At 34.8% G+C, this 26,606-nt stretch overlaps 1 protein-coding gene across 1 annotated transcript in view; it reads right to left on the minus strand.

Moving 5' to 3' along the window:
• CFAP44 (cilia and flagella associated protein 44) overlaps positions 1-26,606 on the minus strand; it is a 99,287-nt gene that overhangs the window by 34,455 nt on the left and 38,226 nt on the right. The window contains 9 exon segments of the mRNA XM_032479202.1: positions 2,271-2,445; positions 4,852-5,048; positions 8,555-8,685; positions 10,137-10,299; positions 10,454-10,509; positions 13,261-13,531; positions 14,136-14,281; positions 17,622-17,852; positions 18,868-19,029. Coding sequence (XP_032335093.1) covers positions 2,271-2,445; positions 4,852-5,048; positions 8,555-8,685; positions 10,137-10,299; positions 10,454-10,509; positions 13,261-13,531; positions 14,136-14,281; positions 17,622-17,852; positions 18,868-19,029 — 1,532 coding nt within the window.

A 26,606-nucleotide genomic window follows, 5' to 3' on the forward strand; every position in this document is an offset into this window, starting at 1 on the left:
CTACTATTGTCTAAGTTATGTTTGATGATTTAAAAAAACTAATACTGATGTGTGGTTGTAAAAGATATGTGGAGGAAATATTTATACAATTATATTATAAACAGGGGAAACAAAGAGGAGTGGGTAAAGGGACATAAAGGTAGGTGAAGTTTCTACAATTCACTCAAGCTGATAAAATGTCAACACAGTAAACTGATCAGTTGTGTATACATAATGTAATACTGAGAGCAAATACTAAGCTACACAAAGTGATACATTCAAAAACATTAAGATTAGTCATATTGAAACTCTAAAATATTCAAGTAACCACAAGAAAGCAGGAAAAAGAAAACAGAAAACTGAAAAATAGAGAACAGAAAACAAAATATAAAATAGCAGATATGAGGCCTGAACATCAATAATTACATTAAGTGTAAATGACCTGAATATACCCACTGAAGAGCTGAGATTGACAGAGTGGGTTAAAAAACATAACCCAACTATATGCTGTCAAAAACACAATAACTTCAAAGGCAGTGATATAAGTAGATTGAAATTAAAGAATGAAAAGTTATACCATCAATATTGGATGCTTTCCTCCTAAGATTAGGAACAAGTTGTGGATGCCAGCTCTCCCTATTCTATTTCAACACCACAGTACTGGGAGTCCTAGCTAGTGCAAAAGGAAAAGAAAAGGGAATTCGAGGCAAACAGATTGGGTAAGAAGAAATAAAACTGTCTCTATTTACAGATTACGTGATTGTCTACACAAAATCTCAAGGAATCTATCAAAATAATCTCAGAACTAATATGACAGTTCAGCAAGGTCACAAAACAGCAAATAAACATATAAAATACAATTTTATTTCTATGCCAGCATTGAACATGAACTTAAATACCAAAATTAAAAAACAATACATTTATGCTTGCCCCTAAAAGTGAAATATTTGTGTGTGATCTAACAAAATAGGTATAGGGCTTTTATATTGAAAAAAACAAAACACTGATGAAAGAAATCAAAGGAAATATAAATAAATGTAGAGTTATACTGTGTCCATGGATTAGAAGACAACATAATAAATTTGTCAATTCTCCCCCAAACTAACACATACATTTAACAGAACTTCTATCAGAATTTCAGCAAGTTTTCTTTTTTTTGGTAAATATATGATTTAACTGGAAAGGCAAAATAATTAGAATGGCTAAAACTATTTTGAAAAAGAAGAATGAGAGGATTTGAACTTAGAATTTGAACTTTGATTTGATTTGAACTTAGAATTATCTAAGTTCAAGACTTATTACCTAGCTACAGTAATCGAGAAGGATGGTATTGGCCAAGGAATCGACACATAGATTAATGGAACAAAAAGTAAACCTGGAAATAGACCCACACAAATATGCCTAAATAGTTTTGACAAAGGTCCAAAAGCAATTCAATGGAGGAAAGAGAGCCTTTTCAACAAATGATGCTAGAGCAATTAGACTTCTGTAGAGGAAAAAAAAAAAAAAACAACTAAATCTAAATCCCACATCTTATACAAAAGAACAGCAAAACAGGCCACAGACTTAAATGTAAAATGTAAAACTTTAAAACCTTTAGGAAAAAAATAGGAGAAAATCTTTGGAATCTAGGGCTAGGCAGAGTTCTTAGAACTGAAACCAAAACTAAGACTTATAGAAAGAAAAAAAATCAATAAATTGTCTTCAACATAATTAAAAACATTTGCTCCAAAAAAGATCTCGTTAAGGGAATAAAAACATACAAGCTATAGACTGCGAGGAAATATTTGCAAACAATATATTCAACACAGTACTAATATCTAAAATAATAAAGAACTCTCAAAAGTCAACAGCACTAAAGTAAACAATGAATGTGGGCAAAAGACAGGAAGAGATATTTAACCAAAGTTATATAAGGGGAAAATAAACAAATGAAAAGATACGCTTGTTAAATGAAAGTACTGACCTAAAGGTGAAGGCCCAAACTGTAAGATGTTAGAAGAACATACAGGAGTAATAGCTTCTTAATGCTGGGAGAGAAAAGAATTTCCTAATCCTTAAAAATCATCTGAGTTTATTAGTAAAATGAAATTCCTAGACTCAAAACTCAAAGGGTCATTGAAGTCCCACCACAGAATCACCACCCTGAAAAGATCCACCTAGCCGGTCTTTAACATCTCTATTTCTTTTAGTTCATTATTTAAATTACAATGTCAATAAATATAAAGATTTTAAAAGATACCATGAGACTCTTTAAAACAAAAGACTAGGTTTAAAAAAAAGAAACTTACAGTTCTTCCCATTCCTTTTTTCTCTGCTGAATCTTCAGTTGGGCCCTTTCAGCTTTTAGTATAAGTTTCCTCGTTTTCTCAATTTGATTTTCCACCATAATTTCACTTAGGGTTTTAGGCCGAAATTTCTTCCCTTTTTCTATAATTGACTCTTCTGGCACACTAGTACTCCCACCTGTACAGAAAGTCAACATTTGTTTTCAATCTTTTTGAAACATCAAAATAAAGCTCTCAAATATTGTTTTTAACCTGCCACATTTTAAAAATCTAAGAATACAATGAATCTATAAGTCACAGTATATATTAAGCAACTACTATGAATTAAATCCCATGATACATATTTTAGAATACCAAAACAAAGATATCTAAATCAATTTTTTCTCCTCAGGACCTTATTAAAAAGTTCACAAGATGAGATATATATTAAACAATTAGAGAACAAAGTAATGAATTAATGGACCACTGACAGATATTAGGAAGCTGGGAAAGAGTGTGACATGAAGGTGGGGGAAGAGAAAAGCAAGTGAGTCTTATTTGACATGTGTAATTTGAGGTGACATATACCAACTGTACTGTTCTGTGGCCAATTAAAAAACTGGTAAGAAACACACAAATCTAGAACTTAAAAATTATTGGCTTTATCACAGAAACATGAAAAGATGCTCAACATCACGAGTCAACAGAAAAATGCAAATCAAAACCACAATGAGCTATCACTTCACCTCCGTCAGAGCAGCTGCTATCAAAAAGATGACATGTATTAGTGAGGATGTGGAGAAAAGGGAACCTTTGTGCACTGTTCGTAGAAATGTAAACTGGTACAGCTACTACAGAAAACAGTATGGAGGTTCCTCAAAAAATTAAAAACAGAACTACCACATGATCCAGGAATTCCACTTCTGGGTATTTTTAAAACCAAAGGAAAAAACCTCACTAATTCAAAAAGATACATGTACCCCTATGTTCACTGCAGCATTATTTACAATAGCCAAGATATGGAAGCAACCTAAGTGTCCATCAATAAACGAATGGATAAAGAAGATATAGTATATAGACATATGTCTATACACACACAGACACACACACAATAGAATGTTACTCCACCATAAAAAAGAAGGAAAGCTTGCCATTTCTGACAACATGGATGCATCTAGAGTATTATGGTAAGATGAAATAAGTCAGACAGAGAAAGACAAATGGCGTATGATTTCACTTATGTATGGAATCTAAAAAACAAAACAAATGAACAAACATAACAAAACAGAAACAGACTCATAGGTACAGAGGACAAACAGATGGCTGCCAAAGGGGAAGCGTTTGGAGAGATGAAAAAGGTGAGGGAGATTAAGAGGTACAAACTGCCAGTTACAAAATAAAGGATTCAGAGGGATGAAATGTACAGCATGGGGAACAGTCAGTAGTGTTGTAATAATTCTGTATGGTGACAAATGATAACTAGACTTGTGATGATCATTTTGTAATGTATAGAAATATCAAATCACTATGTTGTGTATCTGGAACTAACAGTGCTGTAGGTGAATTATACATCAATAAAAATTAATTAATTAAAATAAAATAATTGGCTTTATCAATTAATAAGTATCTACTGGGAAATTATTCTTTTTTATGTTCAAGCTACTAGAACATATAGATATACTTTAGATATACATAAAAAATTAAATAATATAGATGATTATATAGTTATAAGCCACCATTTCCATTTATATTTCAACTATATGGTTCCACAGATAAGAAAGAATTTAATACGGGCCTGGGTGGCCACAGAAAGGCTTTATAATAAAAGTGTAATTAGATCTGGATCCCCAAGAACTGGTAGAATTCCGAGAGGAGAGGAGTGAATTGGTCACAGTTAGGAACATGGGTGTGGAAGTTTCAGGCATAATCAGGAAGCAGCAAGCAGGGCTGTAGGCTAACGTGCAGGTTGAGCAATATGAGAATACACTATTGGAAACAGAAGACAGATACACTGTGGACAGATTAAATATGGGGATAATGGTTTCAGAATTTATCCTAGAGGCAGAAAGGAACCATTAAAGGTTTCTCAATCAAGAGAATGAACCAGTGTTAATGTCAGTCCTGCATCATGGGCACTAGCCTGGGTCTGGGAAGGCTGCAGTGCCCTTTATCCTTGACTGGGCTCTCCAAGCCACTCCCAGAATTCTTTTGTCTTCTTCCTACTCATCCGCAGTCACCCTGTGGGCAGTTACAAGAGGCAGGGCTGTAGAGATTAGAGGTACTACTTTCACATCTGTATCCTCAGCTCATCATTCTGTTTAAAGCATACACTCTTAGAAAATAGAGTGGAATCCATGTGGTGTTCTAGCCCTGCACTTTAGGGTGAGGCCCAGGAATCTGGGAACAAACACTGCCTAGAAAAACAAGCATCCGCGGAAATCCTAGATTTTGTAAAGCTGGATGTGGGAAGTCAGTCAGCAGCATCGGGTCTTCTTAGCCACTCAGTCACGTGCCCGGGATTCAAAGGTTCTGCTCACAAAAAGATAATTCAGTTTTGAAATCTGACTAAATATGGATTTAAAAGCTTTCTTGTCATTTAGCTTACCGGTATCTTTCTGGCTTTCCTTTCTTCCAGTTCCCTCTTTTTCAAACCTCTCGAATTTGCTTGGTCTTCTCTCTGACTGACTTGCCCGTTTGGATTTGGTGTATTTAGAGGGTTTCACAAGCCTATAGGAGGATATCTTGTGATCACTTTGTATGGCATGAACCACAATAGTATCACTTTCCAATGAATCACGAAATCTGGGGGGAAAAAAGTATCTGAAATAGTCACCACTTTAATCATTCTGCATGATTATGAAGTAATAAAATAAGACCTCAATATACTATGCTGATAAATAATACCATTATATCATGCTGGATCCAAAATTTAACCATGCATATACCAATAAGGATGTGGCGGAAGTTGAATAGGACTTGGTTAAAGAGCAAGTAGAATTTTCTTTCTAATGAAAATACTGAACATCTCATTATTAACAGTATAATACCGTTATTTTGCTAATATGTAGAAGAGTCAAAATTTTTCAGGCAGACTGCAGTTTGATGGTAAATGGATCATATCAAACTCTGAGGAAATGTAATTCATCTTCCTATTATCTCATATATTTTACACATTTATAATATAATGTATATCTCATATTAGTATATGATAGATAATAGCTGGGGAGATTATATATCCATATATCATGTATCTCATATTATCATATTTGTCTCTGTAAAAACCATTAAGCTCAGGAACCCATACTACTTTCCAGTTCGTCTTTCTCTTATGGCCCATAGAGATTTATCTTTTCAAAGTTCTTCATCAATTAAATTGTTGCTATCTTTTGGCACTGGTTCACAATTATTTCCTCATTTTTTAATTTTAGAATTTAATTTATTTATGTAGATAGCAATTATTCCTTTAAAATGCCTGTTATATCTAAATTGATCTATAGACTCAATGTAATTCTAGTTAAAATCTTAACAGGATTTGTTGTGAAAATTGACAAATTGATCCTATGCAAAGGACCTAAGCAATATTGAAGATGAAGAACAAAGCCAGGGGATTTACATTTCAGATGACAAGAATATTCAAGGTAGTGTGACACTAGCACAAAAATAGATAGGCCACTGGAATAGAATGAAGGGTTCAGAAACAGACCTACATATATGTATATGTGGTTACCTGATTTTTGACAAACGCATCACTACAATCCAGTGAGGAAAGGATGGTATTTTCAGCGAATGATAGTAGGTCAACTGATTAACCTTATAGAAACAAAGGACACGATCTCTATCTTATGCCACCCACAAAAGTTATCCAAGATAGATAATGGCAAAACAATAGAGCTTCTAGAATAAAATGTAGGTGAATTATTTCATAAACTGGGAATAGGCCAAGATTCCTCAACTACAACTTAAGAGTATTAACCATAAAAGTTAGTGAAAATATTAATAAATTGAAAAGAAAAACATTGACAAATTGAACTTGATTAAAATTTAAAACTTCTGTTCAAAAAGACACTATAATGGGAATGAAAAGGCAAGCCACAGAGTAGAGCAAGCTATTTTACATGCATGCACCCATAGGTATGTCCATATACATATGCATCATGCATATGACAAAAGACTCATCCAGAATTTATAACTCCTAGAACCCAATTTTTTTAATGAAAAAAAAGACTTGAACACCTAACAAAAGAGAATAGACAAATAAACATTAAGTGTTAGGAAAAGGGACTGGAAGTCACCCACCAGGGAGATGTCAATTGAAATCATACCCAGACACTACTACAGAATAGCTGAAGTTTCAAGAGCTGACAATGCCAAGTGATGGCAAGCATGAGTGTTATATTTTCAGTTGTGTCCCCCCACAGAAGATATGCTGAAGTCTTAACCCTCCCCGCAGACCTCAGAATATGACCTTATCTGGAAATAAGGTCTTGACAGAGATAATCAAGTTAAAATGAGATCATTAAGGTGGGCCCTAATCCAACATGATTGGTATCCTTATAAAAAGAGGGAATTTGAACATGCACAAGAGGAAGATTATATGAGGAGACACAGGGAGAACACCCCGTGAAGACAGAAGATTTGGAGTGACGTATCTACAAGCCAAGATACACCAAAGATCCCGGGCAAAACCACCAGAAGCTCAGAGAAAGGCATAGAATGAATTCTCCCTCCCAGCTCTTAGAAGAAACCAATTTAGCCAGAACTTTGATTCTGGACTTCCAGCCTCCAGAATTATCAGACAATGAATGTCTATTATTGTAAGCCAGCTGGTCTGTGGGTATTTTGTACTAGGAAATGAATCCAATGGGAATCAGTTGGAACTCTCATACACTGATAATCAGAGTATCAATTGGTTGAGCCATTTTGGAAAACTCTTTGTCAGTGTCTAATAAAACTAAACATGTATAGAGCCAATGACCCGGCAGTTCCACTCCTGCTTATAAAGCAAACAGAAATAAGTGCTTACATCCACCTAAAAACATGCACAAGAATGTTCATACTGGGATTCTTCATGGTAGCCAAAAAATAGAAACAAATCAAATATCCATCAGCAGTTAAATGGATTAATAAATTGTGGTTTAAAAAAATCATTTAATAGAATATTACAAAGCAATGAAAAACTATGAACTACTGCTACCTGCATTAACATGGATAATCTTAGGCATGATACTAAGTAAAGAAGCCAGATACAAAAGAGCTCATACTGCAGCATTCCATTTATATGAAGTTTACAGAGAACACTAACCTATGGTGGTAAACATTCATCTTTGGAGAGTAAATATTTACTCAGAGAAACCCATGAGGGAACTTTCTAGTTGCTATAAATGTTCTTAATTTAGGTAGTGGGTATATGTGTTTATGCATCTGTAAAAAATGTTATCAAGGTATTCAATTAAGATTTATGCATTTTACTATATGTAAAGTATATCTCAAAAAGGCAAAAAGGAAAAGCAATTTCCTCTGGGAAGTCATGTTGATGGATGACAGGGATTGGACAAAAAATTGTTGTCTTTCATTACAAGTTCTTTGGTTCTATTTTATTTTTGGTTTTTTAATATGTACATGCTCGTGTGTTAACTAGATATAAAGTAATTAATTAGTCAGAAACAGAAGTAAATATGCATGCCACCATTTGGTTTGTAGAAAAAAAAAAATTAAACCAGGGGGGTGTGAGCTCAGGAAGTTATCACCAGCAATGACAAGAGGATTCCTGGGGAGTTTAGGAAGTAGAAGGTACTTCCAGAGACCTCTCATCTGACCACTTCAATTAAGCCACTGTAAACTACTTCATTCAGCTATATACTCTCAAAGCCAAAAAGAGACAGAAAAATACCATATGACATCACTCATACGTGGAATCTGAAAAAAAAAATAGAAAGAAAGAAAGGACACTATGAACTTATCTACAAAACAGAAACAGACTTGTAGACTTAGTAAACAATCTTATGGTTACCAGGGAAAGGAGGTGGGAGGGGATAAATCTGGGAGTTTACAAATGTTAGCCACTATATATAAAAATAGACTTTACAAAAGTTTTCTTTGTATAGCACAGGGAACTATGCTCAATATCTTTTAATAACCTTTAATGGAAAAAAAAATCATGAAAACGAATAAATGTATATATATATGCATGACTGGGACGTTGTGCTGTACACCAGAGATTGACGCATTGTAATTGACTGTTCTTGAATTTAAAAAAAAACAACTATATGCTCTCAAATATCTTAACTAGCAGGACATATGGATCCTACCTATTCTGTAGCTTCATTAGGCCAAGGTGATGTTTCTCTTTTTCCCAAGCTAATTCCTTCTCCACTTGATGAATTTTATTAGCAGTTTTTCTGTCAATCTCAGCACGAATTTTGGAATCTAGATCAAAATCCTGCAGATAAGTGGATTTGTTCATCAAAATGGGTACTTACAGCAATGTACCTTATCATATTTCATACATGAATACATACTTTTAAGATTTGTCTTCAATTTCATGCCACATAACTCTTAAATATCACAAACTCTCTCATTCTAGAAAGAAATAACATACTTTTGATTTTACTGCCACAAAGTATGGAGAAAAATTCCCAGAAATAATTAAGCCACTATATATAAAAATGGAAATAAAGTTACATATTAAAAAAGATTTTTCCCACAATAAAAACAATGAATGCCAACAGAATATTTGGAGAGTGTACAAAGTTAAAACAAAACTCTCTACCCCAAAGCAACTACTGTTATATAACCAGCTGTGCACAGGGTAGTTCATAGCAGTTGATCATTAGCTGAACATCCCCTCCCATGTGACCCCACCTAGGAAAGATGGCAGTGTCTTTGGCATCTTCCTGATAATAACCAAATGCTGATTGAATGTCCTTCACCAAAGGAGCCATTTTCCCCATAAGGATGCTTAGGTCTCATGTTTGTTTCCTTCATTCCTGGAAAGATGTCAGGGCCTTCATTCACACTAAGTGGTAAGTAATGATGTATGTATAAATCTGAGCCACAGAACTTACCTCAGTTGTTCTTAATTTTGAATTATGTCACCCATATTCTGCAAGTGTCAATCTTTTCTTGGGAAAATAACACGAACATCTTTTAACCATTACAAGTTAATATTTTAACCAATATAATGAGTTAATTATTACGATTTCACTGAAGTTTGTTTTTTGTATATATATACACAAAACTGGCTAAATGCTTCTGGAATTATAGGACTGGGTAATCTATAGATATAGTCAGGAGCATAAATTCTGGGCTTTTATTTGATTAGGTTCTTGATAGTAATTCCATTTAAGATAATGTAAAAAGTGGGAAAAAATTATTACTAGCAGATAGCTGGAGGCTTTGTGATACATCACAAAAGAAAAAAATTAGCACAAAATTAGCTTAAATAATTTGGTGTCCTCATACCTACAACTAAACCAAGTCATCTTTTAGAAACTTTTGTGGATAAACCAGGTACTATCTTTTCAATAGAGCTGATGAATTACAGAAATGGAACCACAGAAAATCAAATTATACAGTATGTGCCTATCCAACAGTTAGCTATCTTGGCTAGGTATGATAAGGACTGATAACCAGATTCAAACTTATATTTGTATCTTATTACCCAAAAAATGTGAAGTAGCTAAATCCTGAAGTAAACTTTGTTAAAGAGGCTTATCTATATTCAAACCAAGTTGTATGACAAGTTCTACAGTAGTTTAGTTGCTGTCAACACATTGGCCAGATAAAGGGAAATTTAAAGATGATTTTAAGCATTCCTGCTTGGCAAAACAGCAGTCTCAATTCAGAAATAGCCTAATGCTAAAATTAAAATCAAATTTATTTTAGGCTTACTGTCCGTTTGAACTGCATATGTTTTGGTAATTCTTCATTCATCTGTAGTAGTTTCCATAATTCATTCCTCAAAGCTTTGATTTGTTCTCTCTTTCCAGCCTTGATCTCTTCCACTTCTTTCATTAATTTGTCATGTTCTCTTTTTCTTCTGGCATTCTCAATACTGAAAACAGAAATTTAAAAGGATAACAGGTTAAAGATACAGAAACAAAGAGAAAATTAGTATTCAATAATTTGGAAATTCATTTAGCTTGGTCAACTTCAGTAAAACGTTGGTTTTGCAAAACCTAGAAGATATTTATCAAAAATTCCCATACCTGTAGGCTTTAGGATCATCAATATCTTCTGGAATTGGTTCTGATTCTATCCCAAACTGTAGGAAAAGGAAAAAAAAGGTTAGTTCCTTTAAACTGCGTATTTCCCTTAAAGTATGTAATAAGGAGTAAGTCGAGAGTTTTTTCCTGCTAATTTCTAACAGTCGTAGTCGTATTTTCACAAAAAATAAACCAGGGAAAAAATGTATTTGTTTCTATTTCACTTAAAGGGATAGGTGGAAAAAGTCTTGAAACTCAATCACATGTATGCAAAAATGTTAGTATCACCATATTCTCTTAAAAATGTGAATTATTAATATTCATGTGTTAGTGACAAAAAATACAAAAAGTCCTCCAAGTCACTTATTTTAAAATACTGTTTTTTAGCATATCCCTTTCATACATGGTTTGATGTCCCCCAAAATACCCCATGTGTACACTTTAAATATATGTATTTTTAAAATTTTAAGTGTTTCACTCAACCTCATCAAAGGCATTCAATGGGAAATACATAGGATAATATAATCCTTCTCCTTGAGAAAGATACGAAATATGAATCTCCCTTTAGAAATTAATTAAAATTAAGGAGTACTATGAAAGTAAATCACTTATTCAGATGCTGTGCTGAAAAATATCTTAAGCTGTTAAAGAGGAATTATAACACAGCCAACTAAACAAAAAGACTTAGTTTGCTAGCTAACCAGTTCTCAAGTAAAACTGAACTTGTTTATTTTCTGTTCTCTTTGTTCTATTTTGCTGTCATTTGTTGTAAAGAAATAAAGATTCTCTCTTGATCAAGTTGTTTAATTACAGTACTAGTCTTTATACACATAAAATATAAATCTACATTTATGTAACACAAGGTTTATGACTTTCACAAAGTGAAGTCATAAAATATGACCAAGGTAAGAGAAAGTGATGGCTAATACATTTTACTTACTTGATTGAATTTTTTTATTCTTTTATTGCTCAGAACTAAGCCCCTTGGTTTTCCAATATCAGTTGTGATTTCCAGGATTTGATACTGGAATCAGCCAACCAGCTCCTGACCTCAGCTGTCTACAATAAATTTCAGTTAAACAAAGGGGCTTCCAAACAGTTCCAAAATATGTACCAATTGCTCTCAATCCTGGCTGCACAGTAGAATCAGGGGGGCTGGGGTGGGGCGAAATTATATAAAATACGTATGGTCCCCAACTTACAATGGTCAACTTAACAACTTTTTGACTTTACAAAGGTGCAAAAGCAATATGTACTCTGTAGAGACCATACTTCAAGTTTTGAATTTCAAGCCTTTCCTGGCTAGGGATATCTGACAGATCCTCTCTCACCATGCTGGGCAGCTGCTGCAGCCACAGCTCCCAGGCAGCCACACGATCATGAGGGCAAACAACTGACAGACTTACAACCATTCTGTACCCATGCAGCCATTCTCTTTTTCACTTTCAGTACAGTAGGCAACAAATTACATGAGATAGTCAATATTTTTTGTTAAATAGGTTTTGTGGTAGTTGACTTTGCCCAACTGCAGGCTGATGTAAGTATGCTGAGCATGTTTAAGGTAGGTAGGCTAAGCTGTGATGTTCAGTAGGTTAGGTGTTTTCAGCTTATATTTTCAACTTATGATGGGTTTGTCAGGACACAACCCCACTTGTATGTTAAGTTGCAGAAGGTCTGTACTGGTGCCTCGGCCTCAACTTCAGAGATTCTGATTTAATTGCTCATGGGTGGGGCTCAGGTATCTATACTTTAAAGTGCTCCCCAGTAATTATAAAATACAGTAAGAACCTCAGACCTATGCAGAGCTTGGCTTTTTATTTTGTTTATTGAATTCTTTCTGATTTTGCCTTCTTAAAAGCAGAGTCTGCTTGAGTGACTTAAGAGATACTGACCGCAGTTGTACATAAAAGAACACCATTATGCAAACATGGAATGGGTTTTTTTCTCTCCAATATGGGTTTACATAGAGAGAGTTAGCACTAAGTAGAAAGATAAAGATTTTCATCTTGCTCGTACACTTTTCCTTTTTAATCCCTCTTCCTGAGCTGGATCTCTTTAGACAACAGTCCATTCTCCAAGTCTTGCTGCTATTAATAGAAATGGAAATTTACCTGGTCATATCTTCCCTACATTCTTTGTATGTTCTTTTGAAGTGGGCTACCTGTTAAATAGGAAGCCAATGTGCTCATAAGAATTTTTATTATGGTCTTTCTAATATAATTTCTTATTCTTTAGGAGCAGTTCTAATGGTTATTAGTAATTTTATCAAAGGATCCATTTTGATAATAGAAAATTCAGGTCCTACAATAGGGTAAAGAAATATAATTTGGGGATCCGAACCCTCAATCTTTATTACAAAGCCAATAATGTATTCTGCCTAAAAATAATTTAACTGAATCTTTGATGCTATTGTCATATTCTAATAGTAAAGACAATATTTTTACAACCCCTCTCAAAGGTACAAATTATGGTATACATCCTACATGCACCTCTTCAACAAGCGAACAAATAAACAAAAGGCAAAATTTATATCTGAAAAAAAATCCATCTTGAAAACAAAAATTTGATTGAGAAAGTGATTGAGATAGAAAAACAGATAGTCTTTTTAATTGGGGGACTTCTACACCTTTAGTAATGAGGTAAATTCAACATCTTTAATATTTGGTAACAGAGGCACCAGAAAAGCAAAAACATAATACTGCTAGGAAGGTAAATGTGTCTAAACAGTCTCATTTTTAAAGAATATGAGTGTTTTAACATCACTATATTAAAATAAAGTTTTCATTGTTGTTAGTCAGATAGTTACCTACCCTTGGGGATGGCACTTTGGCTTTCATGCCTTTCTTTAACTCAAATTCAGAAAGAATGCTAAAAACAAAGATATTACTATCTGCTCCAGCAGTCACCAAGAAACGATCATCAAAGCTAGTGGAGAGGGACTTAACACATCCATAGTCATTGTCATGCATATTGAAGTGCCAGTATTCCTCCATGTGGGTCAATGAAAGATCGTCGTGACTTAGGATATAGACTCGAATTGCTCCATTTTGCATTCCACAAAACATCATATCTTGGGTAATGCTATGAAACAAAAGGAAAATAAATTGTTTCTTCATATTGATCTGAAAATGTTTTACATTAATTGACAAACGGCTAAATTTTTAATAACAAAGGTGTTATGAACTAAACTGTCCCCATCAAATCCACATGTTGAAGCCCTGACAAACTATGGCAGCCCTAGCAAATTAAGACAAACAGGTAAGAGGAGGAAAAGCCAATTTGAAATCTGGAGCTATTTATCTTTGGTCTTCAAAAGAATGACTAGCATATATGCTTAATCCTCAGTTAGCAAAGGACTAATGATTCAATTTGTGATTTCTCCAGAATCACTGTAACCCTGAACCTTCATTATCTGACCATGCAGTAGCATCTTCCTAAGCAACAGAAAGAAAATCCGTACAATTCAATTGTGTGCTACATTCTGACAGAATATTTGATGAAAGGGATTGAAATAGTTTCAGGATTATCTTCGGTTCTACTTTATTCATTTGCTTTATTTAACTAAACATTGTTTGAGTGCCTTTTCATTTGGACAGTTCTTTAAAACTGACAATATTCATCATGAACAAAAACAGCCAATAATGGGGTAGTTTTTTTTTTTAAAGCTTTCTGAAATTCTGTTCACCTGAAAGTGATAGTTCTGATGGGATTATCCTCTGTATCCTCAACAAGACGGAAATCAAAAGGTTCATCTTTCTTCGCTGTGATATCACTGTTTCTGTCATATGGGGGGAACTCACAGTGATACAGAAAACCAGAATCATAGCCGCCCTGAAAAGGAGATAAACAACATAGAACATGGTACCTGAATGTAAGACACACATGAGCACATGAGGACTTTTTGATCATTTCAAATTTTAAAACATAAAACAAATGTCTTAAAACATCCATATTTATATGGTTTCTATTATTATAAGTTTTATAAAGCATTTCCATTTTTTCATTTACATGCAGTTATATAATTATAATAATACATCTTACAATGATTTGTTCCACTTAAAAGGCAATATAAGAGAGATTTCTTGTCTTCTTCCCACTTCTACCTACCTACTGAATTTCGTTGTATTTTCAGTATTACTCTGAATAAGTAGTGTTTAATAATAGAGTTTTACAGGTCATGGTTTTCAAAGATTTTCCATCTAGGACACTTTCTTTTTCTCCCGGAGGCTACTGCCAATTCTAAAAGTGGCAGCTGAGAGGCCAAGAAGCTAAGCAGAGCAAACTGTAGTGTCTTGGATTTAGGGAGAGAGAATTTCCAGGGTCCTCCAAGGAGCAGTCATTGTAAACACACCTTCCACTGGGCTTTCCATTACAACCCTGGTGCACTCTTCCCTACATGTATGAGTAAACTAGGTATAGACTGGCACTCACAGGAGGTAAAGCCTAATTTCAAGTCATCTCAGTCCCTGACTGGATGAAAGAGATCCAGGATTTCTAGCTGCTTTCCAGAACCAAAAATAAGTCTCCAGAAGAGAATGGCAACATACAGAGACTCAAGCTAATGCTACAGTTTTTCACATACAAAGGCTAGCATTTAATTTAAAAACAAAAACAAAAACTAGGCATAAGAGTAAAAACAGATCAAAGAGACAGAATTATAAGAGAGACTGATAGAGGTGTTTTCAAAAGGGAATTCAAAGTAACTATGATTAATGTATTTAAGGAATTTGAAGGAAATATAGAAAATTTTAGAAATCAACTAGAATTTATAAAAAACAGTACATAATGGAAAAATGAACATTCTAGAATTGAAAAATAAAATGACAGAAATTAGAAATTCAATAGATTGGTTTAAAGGCAACTTGATCAAGCTAAAGCTAGAGTTATGAAGCTGGAGCAGAATAACAAAACAAAACAAAACAAAACAACACAAAAAACAAAAGTAAAAAACAGACAAAGGCAGGAGGGAGAAAAGAAGGATGGAAAATACAGCCAAAAAGAGGAGTGTAAGACACATATGGGACATAGTGATGAGGGTTAACATACATAAAATTGGAATTCCACAAGGAGAGAGTAAAAAGATGGACTAGAAGCAATGTTGTAGTAGATAATGTCTGAGAATTTTCTAAAACGGAGTAAAAATATGTTGAGATTCAAGAAGTGTTGTGAACCACAAGCAAGATATATATGAAGAAATTAGACCTTTTATCACCAAATCTTAAAACCGACAAGAGAAAAAAGATACATGAGGTTTCAAAGAAACACCAATAAAAAGATGTAGCTGGCAGAATGGAAAAGAAAAAATAAAAAGATACCAAAGTTTTGAAAATATCTAGCAGAAACAGAATTTTTTAAAAAGACAAAATAGGCACTATAAAGCAAAAATCTCTCAAAATCCAAACCAGAGCATTTCCCACCAACAGACCAACACTAAAGAAAATATTAAATGCTATTTTTAGGCAGAAGATGCAATTACAAAGATATAGAAGGGAATTAACAGCAAGAAAAAGGATAAACCAAAATGATGCTGACAATATAAAACAATAGTAAAATGCCTTTTGGGGAGTTGGCAAATAGGTGGGTCAAGCAGGGTGAGTGTCTCTACCTCTGAACTATACCTTAACCTTGTGTGCCGGTGCAGTTTAATGGTTAAGAGCATGGACTCTAGACCCAGACTGCCCGAGTCCAGATCCTGGTTCCACTTCTCATTAATTATACAACCTCGGATAAGTTCCCTAACTTCTCCGTGCCTTGGTTTCTTCTTATGTAAAACGCGAAGTATAAGAGCATTTATTTTATAGGGTGGTCACTTAGACTGGTGCCTGGTATAGAATCAGCAAGTTTCCGTACTTAGCAAACAAAAATACAGAATGTATATTAACTTACTGTGGTAATTATTTTATGATATATGCAAGTCAAATCATTATGCTATATATCTTAAACTTACACAGTGCTACATGTCAATTGCACCTTAGTAAAACTAGGAAAAAAAATTTTAAATACAGGATGCACAGTTGAATTTGAATTTCAGATAAACAAATATATTTTTAATATATGTATGTCCCATGTAATATTTAAGTGGCAACCCAAAAGGTAAACAATATGTTTGTTATAAAATTAATAATTTTTGCATGTATGTTTCAAGGACAGTAGATCTCTCTTATATCACAGTTGCTTCTGTGCCCCTCTCCTTCATGGTATGAGGACACTTCCAGAGGGCAGGGCCATGTCTTACTTATCCCTTTACCCCTTGAACTCAACACAAGTAGCCATCAATAATTCTTTCATAAAACACATAAGACAGACAAAGGGTAGATGCACAAATAAATGGAATCTTAAGGTGTTTTCATCACTACTTTCTATCCTTCTTGCTGCTGGCCTTCGTACAAGTCGCTATGAAAGACATATTTCTAAGAAAAGCTGAAGAGGAGAGGAGTTAACTCTCACCACGCCTTATAGCAACAGTCCTTAGCTAGTCAGTTCCCTGGCCTGGCCAAAGGTCTGAGACCAGTTATGCATTAGTGATAATCTTTCAAATATACTTTTGTGTCAATTATTACCTTTTTTTGGTGAATGGAATTGAAATCTGTGACAAGTTTATAATGAAGGAAATCTCACTTTGCAATAGATTCAAAAATGTTTTGTAAGAGTAAAAAATATATAATTGTCACATCACTGTGACAGTCCCAGGTATTTGTCTCCCCATTATTTTTCTCTTCTTCCTTATTAGCCACATCCCAATTTCGTTCAGAGAGGCAATGTCACCATTTAAAAACAGTCATTTCCCCGGACTTCCATGTGGCCACAAAGCAGAGTTATAGATAATCAAAGGCAAGCAAAAGTCTACTGGGTAGTACTGTCATTAGAATCAATATCTTAAAGCAACAGATGCAGCTGGAAAAGCCTTTTGGCCTTTGCCCTTCTCCTTTGGTTCTTCCCCCCTTTGACCTCCTCAAACATGTATGATTGTCATAGATAACAGATATAACAAGTTGTCATATAAAAAGGATACTAAGATGATATAAAAACTCACATTTATTCATCAAAATTCATACTTTCGACAGTAATTAATAAATGAAGACTTAACATAGAGTAAGGAAGTAAGAATGTGCTGGAAATAATAACCATATTGGATTAGGGCTGAAATAAAATTTATTACATTATTACTCACCAAAGAAACCCAGAACTTCCCTGGTCCAGAGTAGAATCCACAGAGGATGTGACAGGGGGTTAAAGGAATAAAGATTTCGGGCAATGGCTCCTCTTCCTCCTCCTCCTCTTCCCTGTGGAGTTCCCTTTCTCCATCTTCTCCCATCTCTTCTGCTAGCTTCTTCCTTCTTTCTTCCTTTTCCTTCTCCTTCAACTCCTTTCGTTTCTTTCTCTTTTCAATTTCTATTAATCTCTTTTGCAAAAGGGATATTGAGGAGATATAAACACAGCCGTAATTCATTCATTCATTCACACTATTAGAGATGACAAAGAAAGTAAGAGGTAGACAGTCCTACAAAAACTCACATCTCTAATGTAAAAATGTCATTCAAAAATAATTATCAATTTGGGGGATGTATTTTTATTGTTAAAATTTTAAAATCATTGGAGTGACTTTCTGTCTTACTCCCACTGACCCTGGTTTTACAGGAAGTATTTTGACTTTGTTTTCCTAATAGAAAAGCTAACTACAGTTTCTCTTAGAGCCTATCACTGTCACTCCATGAATTAGGCATATTGAAATAGTCCACAAGGGAAGTTGTTTCTACATTTAGTGTTACAGTGATTCAGACCCTCTGCCTCTGCCAACTATTGCAAAAGCCTCCTAACACTGGCATCCCTACCTCCCATCTTTTACCTCTTTATTCCATTTTCCCCTTAGAATTAAATTCCAAATTTATATGATCGCATCACTTAATCCTCTCCTCAAAAACTCACAATGGATCCTAATGGCCTAAGAATTAAAACACCTTGGTTGGTGTTTAAGGAGCCCCACATGGTGGTCACAATTGCATCCCTCTGTCTCAGAGTCCATTCTTCATTTCCCCAAAACACCAAAAACTCTTGCAATTCTGCCTTCCTTCAGGATGTTCTCCCAGCTTTAACTGCCTTCTTCCCCATTTTCATCTTCTCAAAATCCTTCCCATTCTTTAAGTACTAAATGTCACCTCCATGAAGTCATCCTTGACCTCCTTTCACCCCTCCATCAGAATCATATATTCTTTCCTGTGCATGCCCCTAAAATTTTATTTGCACCATGATTTTCATATCTATTCATTACCGCCTCCTAATACAGTTAGCTACTTTCCACCAGATAAGCTCCTTGAACTCAATGTATTAATCATCTTTGTTTTTCCCTAGCACTTAACACAGAATAATTTATATTCTAAGAAAAAATTAGAAGATAATGCTTCAAGGATATTTCATACCAGAATCTTAGATTTGACACTTGAGAAATGGAAACATTTTATGCACATGTCTTTGATTTCATAGGAAACTACATCATGATCCTCTTCTTCCTCCTTTACAGTTGGAAATGGAGCTTCGAGAACATAGCCATTCTCACAGATTATCAGTAAAGTACTTTCAGGCTAAAAAAATATTAAACAGTTCATTTACATTTAGGCAAATATTTTAGGAGCACAGTTCAAAAAAGATTTTAAACCAAGGAAAATATAATTGCTATATATACTAGCCATTTTAAAAAGCACTTATTACTAATAATAACTACAGGATTAGGTAGGATTAAGTAAATCTTCTTAATCATTATACACAATTATTAATAAAAATTATTATATCATTATTCATGAATAAGCTAAGTGTTAAAATTAGGTTTAGATTTGTTTCCCTTACGATGCTAGTACATATTTGCTGAGCCAAAAATGTCTTTGTGAAATATGTTTGGCCAAATATTAAAATTAGGGCTGCCAAGGAAAATCTGCAGTGTGTGGATAGCATATACAGCCTCAGCCTCCTTTGACGGATCATCCTCTCTCTGCCTGAGTTTATTTCATGTGGATGTTCCCAGGGTTTATGTTCTCTTCCCTCTTCTCCTTTCTCTCCATAAACATTCCCTGGGAAATATTATAGCCAACCAAAGCTTCATTACCACTCACAGGCAATTAGACTCCAAATTAACCTTTCTAGTACAGACCTCTCTCTTGAGCTCCAAAATCATGTATTTAACTATGTATGGAAAATCCCCATGTTGACATTCCATAGATACATTATTCAAAATGTTGACCCATCCAGTTATTTTATTCTACATGTATTTATTATACACCTACTATGTACTCAGAATTTTATAAAGTGCTAGAGATACAATTATAATAAGAAAAACAGGTATAGTCACTGTCATTATGGAGCTTACTTTCAGTGGGAGAGCCTGTTATTTAGCAAGTCATAAATAAATGTAAACTATAACTGCAACAAGTGTTGCAGAGGTACTGCAAGAGAAAGATTATGCAAGGCTTCCTGAGAAGGTGGTACCTAAGACTCAAGGTAAAAGACGAGTAGAAGATAATTCCATAATGACTTAGTGGAGGGCTTGAGGGAGAAGACTGTGTAAAGAAAATAGTATGTGCAAATATCCTGTGGCACATTTGGGCTCATAAGGAAGATGTGGCCTTGTTGTATAACGTAGGTCAAGAGAACAGAGTGAGAAGAGAGATTGGGACAGAGTCTTGGGGAAACAACATTCAACGGCTGGGGGAGGGAGACTAAGAAGCGGTGGCAAGATGTAGAAGAAAGAACCAGGAGAGCATAATGTCCCAAAAGTTGAAGGGAGATGGTATTTCAAAGAGGAAGTGAGGGTCAACAAGGTCGACTGAGACTAAGGGGGCAAGAAGGATTAAGTACTAAAAATGTTAAATGGATACCACTGGTGTCTTTAGAAGAGCAGATCTGGTGGAATTATGAAACAAGAAAGTAATAAGAGTGTGTTAAGGAGGGAGTGGGAGGTAAGGAAATGGAGGGGAATTATCAATCCCCTTGAGAAAACTGGGAGAAGAAAAATAGGACAGTCACTGGAGGAGAACATAAGGTCACGGAATTTATAAGTGGGAGAGGCTCGAATATATTTAAATACTGATGGAAATGACTGAGTAAATAGGTAAGGTTAAATTTATATGACAGAAAACGAAAATGAATCGTGTGGAATCTTGGGACAGTGGGAGTAGAATCCAAGGGTCACAAGGGAGAGCTGGCCTCAAAAGGAAGGCTGACAGCACCTCTACTGTAAAACAAAAAGAAAAAAATGGGAAGAGGAGCAGGCAGATGCAGAGGTAACAGGATTTTATGATTGGTAGTGGGAAGGTGAAAGAGTTCCCGTCAGAGGGCTCCTAGTTCCTGTGAAGTAAGTGATGCTGAGAATGAGAGTGAGAGTGCCAGCCAGTGGGAGGCTTGAAGCTTTGAGGAGTGGAGGAGTTTACAGTGGTCACTGTGGGTGAAAGACAGCTGATAAGAGCCATGTCACAGGATTGCTAAGCCACACCACGAATTGTGTGGCGGCCATTTGAGTCACTAAGTTATGGAGAAGCTAATCTTTCCTGGTGTGTGATTATCTCCAGCTGCCCTTGGTAATCAATGTAGGCAAATATAAATTAGTTGGGGACATTCAGGGATGGATTTTTGCCAGATGTGCATTAAAAAAAAAAGAAAAAACCAGGAGATCAAGGCATTGGAATAGTGTTATTGACCCTTACTGAAATGAAGAATCATGAAATTTAAGCTGGATGTAAAAGGAAGTTAAGAGTGGACTAAATGGGTGAGAGAAAGCAAATGGTGAATGAACAAGAGGTGCCTGTGACTTCAGAACACAGGTGGAGCAGAAGTAGCCCAGTGAACAGGCTGGATGGGAGAGAGTTTGAGGCAGAATGTGAGATATCTGAATGGTTGACTTTTAAGACTGAGTTCTTACAAGTTGTTATGGTCTGAATTGTGTCCCATCAAATTCACATATAGAAGTCCTAACCCCCCATATATCCAGTATATGACTGTATTGGGAGATGGGGCCTTCATGCAGGTAACTGTTACAATAGGATCATTGGGGTGGGCTCTAAACAAAAATGACTGGTGTCCTTATAAGAAGAGGAGATTAGGACACAGAGGGACAACCACACAAGGACACAGTGAGAAGGTGGCCATCTGCAAGCCAAGGAGAGAGGCATCAGAAGACACCAAACCTCTCAGTACCTTGACCTTAAACTTCTAGCCTAAGGAATGGTGAGAAAGTAGATTTCTGTTGCTTAAGCCTCCCAGGCTGTGTATTCTGTCATATACACTCTAGCAAACTAATAAACAAGTGGTAATAGTGCCCAGTGGGTGGCTGTGAAAGTGTGGGAATGAGCTGGAAAGATCGTGGGAAATGAAGAGGTCAAGAAACTCAGAGGCTGATGTGGTTTGTTCAATTAGGCACATGGTGTTAATGTCATTCAGAATAATTGCTTGCACTTTGGGTAAAGATAGCTATATTCTCAAAATTTTAATAAAGGAGTGGGATTGACCAGGTGATAAGATTTAATAACAGTCTAAAGAGAGAGAAGGTGATGCAGTGGAATTATAAGAGCCTCAAAACATCTGTGCTTTTATCTTAATTTTATGAGTCTCAAGTCATAAAACTAATACATAAATATTGCTACAAATGAAATCAAAGTTAACTATTATATTTCTCTCTCTGATCTCAAGTAGATATATTGAATGCTAAGACACTGATGTGTATTCTTCCACACTTTTCTCTTCCAATAGAATTTTTTCAAGAGGTTAAAAGGGTATTCATTCACTCTTTCAGTGAAGATATAGTCAACCCACATCCATGAAGATAAGGTAGACAATCACGTTAGAAATAAGACATCAGGAGTAAGAGTCAACAAAACAAAGATAATACCCCCCCAAAAAAAGTCCCTAAAAACTTCAGATGTTGAAATTATCAAACATAGTCCGAAAAACAATTATGCTTAGTATGGTTAAAGAAATAAAAGGAAAATCTTGAAATAGCTACAGAAAAAAAGCCTAAAAACAAAACAGATATGAAAAATAACCAAATAAACTTTTAAGAACTAAAAAATACAAAAGCTGAAATTAAGATCACATAGGGTGGCTTTAACACCAGAGGAGATCATCGAGGAGATAACTATCTGCAGAAAATAGATCAGAAGAAATTTATAAAGTACAGCCTGGGAAGATTTTTTTAAGCTAGAAAATGCAGAAGATAGGACAAGATATTTAGAGAATAAGATGGAGAAATTCTAACATGTACTTTGATCAGGGTCTGAGACAGAAGGTGGGAGAACAAAAGCAGAAGACAAACAGGCTAAATTTTTTCCCAAAATTGATATGAGTTTTAAATCCATGGATTCAAGCACCTAGATACATTAGAATGAAATTGCAGGACACCAAAATCAGAAAATCCTAAACACTGCCAGAAAAGACAAATTACCTTCAAGGGACTGACAATCACACCAACAGGTGGCAAAAGCAATGGAAGTTCTACAGCAACTGAATGACATCTTGCATGGGTCAAAAGAAAATTATTACTATGTAGAATTCTATGCTAAAAAAAATCCTTTCACGTCAGAAAAATTTTCAAAACAGAGAAAATAGAATTTGCCAATAGCAGACCTGCAGTAAAAGAAGTTCTGAAGAATGTATTTTGGACAGAAGAAAAAATTCCCAGATGCAAGAAGGAATAACCAACAAAGAAAGTGGTCAATACATGGGTAATTCTTTGTGAACATCAATTGAATATATCTTGTGAGATTTTAAATGTGAATTGTGAAAGATATTGTTTTTTTAAAATACACAATGATGGAATATCATTCCAGAAGGAAGGTTGAAGGAAGACTGGAAGGTGCTTGCATTGTCTTGGGTAAAGAATTAACATTAAAATTTCATGTGTTAGGGCTTTTGCACAACAAAAGGAAACCAATAAACAAAACGAAAAGACAACCTACAGAATGAGAGAAGATATTTGCAAACGATGTGACTGACAAGGGCTTAACTTCCAGAATATACAAATAGCTCATACAACTCAGTAACAACAACAAAAAAAAAACAAACAACCCAATCCAAAAATGGGCAGAAGACCTAAACAGACATTTCTCCAATGAAGGCATACATATGGCCAATAGGCACAAGAAAGGATGCTCAGTATCTCTATTTATCAGAGAAATGCAAATCAAAACTACAATGAGGTATCACCTCACACCAGTCAGAATGGCCATCATTAAAAAGTCCACAAATGATAAATGCTGGAGAGGATGTGGAGAAAATGGAACTCTCCAACACTGTTGGTGGGAATATAATTTGGTGCAGCCACTATGGAAAACAGTATAGATATTCTTTAAAAAGCTAAAAATAGACTTACCATGTGATCCAGCAATTCCACTCCTGTGCTTATATCTCAAAAAAAAGACAATTCAAAAAGGTACATGCACCCCAATGTTCATAGCAGCACTATTTACAATAGCCAAGATATGGAAGCAATCTAAATGTCCATCATCAGATGATTGGATAAAGAAATTGTGGTATATATATACAACAGAATACTACTCAGCCATAAAGAAGAATGAAATAATGCTATTTGCAGCAACATGGATGGACAGATGGACCTAGAGATGATCATAAGTGAAGTAAGTCAGACATAGAAAGATAAATACCATATGATATGATTTATATGTGGAATCTAAACAATGACAAATGAACTTATTTACAAAACAGAAACAGACTCACAGGGTAGAAAACAAACTTATGGTTACCGAAGGGGACAAGGGAGGGAGGAGGGATGAATTCAGAGTTTGGGATTAGCGGATACAAACTACTGTATATAAAATAGATAAACAAGGAGGCCTACTGTATAGTACAGGGAACTATATTCAATAATTGTAATAACCTATAATGAAAAAGAATATGAAAAGGAATATATATGTATATAACTATGTTAGTTATATAGAAACTAACTCAACATTATAAATCAACTATACTTCAATTTAAAAAAATCAAAGTGTGAGAAAACTGAAGTCTCCATCAAAAAACTATTAGAATAAATAAATTCAGTAAAGTTACAGGATATAAGATTAATATACAGAAATTTGTTGCTTTTCTACATACTAATAATGAACTATCAAAAGGAAAAGGCAGGGAAACAGTCCTGTTTAAAATCACATTAAGAAGAATAAAATACCTAGGAATAAACTTAACCAAGGTGGTGGAAGATTTATACTCTGAAAACTATAAAACATTGATGAAGGGAATTTGAAGATGTTACAAAGAAATGGAAAGACACTCTGTGTTCATACACTGGAAGAATATTGTTAAAATGACCATACTACCCAAGGCAATCTATAGATTTATGCAATCCCTATCAAAATACCCATGACATTTTTTTACAGAACTAGAATAATTCTAAATTTTACATGGAACCATAAAAGACCCCAGAATAGCCAAAGCAATCGTGAGAAAAAACTGTAACAAAGTGGGGAGTAATCATGCGCTCCAACTTCAGACTATACTAACAAAGCTACAGTAATCAAAACAGCATGGTACTGGCACAAAAAACAGACACATAGATCAATGGAACAGAACAGAGAGCCCAGCAATAAACATACACACATATGGTCAATTAATCTACAACAAAAGAGCAAGATTATACTATGGGGAAAATAGTCTATTCAATAAATGCTGCTGGGAAAAGTGGATAGCTACATGTTAGAGAATAAAAGTAGAACATCTTTTCACACACAAACAAAAATAAACTCCAATTGGATTATAGATCTCAATGTAAGACTGAAAACCATGAAACTCCTAGAAAAACACATAGGGGAATACTCTTTTTTTTTTTTTTTTAATTTCAGCAGTATAGGGGAATACTCTTTGACTTAAATTATACCATTTTTATTCATCTCTTAAAGCAAAGGAAACAAAAGCAAAAATAAAACGGGATCTAATCAAACTTACAAGCTTTGCATAGCAAAGTAAATTATACATATAAATAATAACAAAACCCATACTCATAAAGAAAACAGACTGGTGGTTGCCAGAGGTAGGGGTTGGGGGATGGGCAAAGTGAAGGGTGTCAAAGGGTATAAGTTTCTAGTTATAAAATAAGTCATGGCGATGCAATGTACACCATGATAACTATAGTTAATAATACTGAATTGTGTGTTTGTTGTTCAGAGAGTAAGATCTCAAAAGTTTTTGTGTATGGTGATGGATTATTGCCTAGACATATTGCAGTTTCTAATGTATACAAATATCAAATCGTGTTGTACATCTGAAACTAATTTAATGTTATATGTCAATTATATTTAAATAAAATGTTTAAAAAGAACTATAATCACTGAAGACATTAATTTAAAAAGAAAAATCACCTCAGGGAGAGGATATAGCTCAATGTTAGAACACATGCTTAGCATGCACAAGGTCCTGGGTTCAATCTGCAGTACTTTTATTTTTAAAAAATTAAAATAAATGAATAAATAAACCTAATTACCTCCCTCGCCAAAAAAAGAAAAAAAAACTATGTAAAAGTAAAATAAAAAAATAAAAATCACCTCAAAAAAAACCCCAAAAAATAAAAAACGAACTCTGTTCTCAGATCTCAGATGGCTCCACTAACAAGTTTGCCGAATGTTCAGAATTGTAATGTAACACAGACTCTCCAAGAGAATAGAAAAAAGAAGGAATATTTTACAACTCATCCCAGGAGATAGAATAACCTTAACACACTTGATGATGAATTATGAGGACAGAAAATATTAGCCAAATCTTATTTATAAATATAGATACAAAATTCTAGTATCAGCAAACTGAATTCAATAACACATGAACAGTTTGCTGAAACAGCTAGTTCAAGACAGAGAACTACAGCCACAGCTCTAAGGGTCAAGATCCCAGGAGAAGGGAAGCTGAGTGAGGTAAGCTGGGCATTCTCTGCAACTCTTTCTCCTAAGCGCATTGGGAAACTTACTGCATGGGACCCAGAAGCGAAACAGATTGCAGTGTCTCAGAGTTTAGGCTTTCTCTCAGAGATGAAGAGACAAGCTGAAGGTCAAAGTGGCAAGAAAATTAGGACTTTGGGGGGCACATGACACCAGAGAAAAGGGAAATGCAGAAAAGTGAGACTGACATTCTGCTGGGCCTTTGCCTTAAAAAAAAGTATTTATATATATAA

This window comes from Camelus ferus, chromosome 1 (genome assembly GCF_009834535.1).
Source record: "Camelus ferus isolate YT-003-E chromosome 1, BCGSAC_Cfer_1.0, whole genome shotgun sequence".
Lineage (NCBI taxonomy): Eukaryota > Metazoa > Chordata > Mammalia > Artiodactyla > Camelidae > Camelus > Camelus ferus.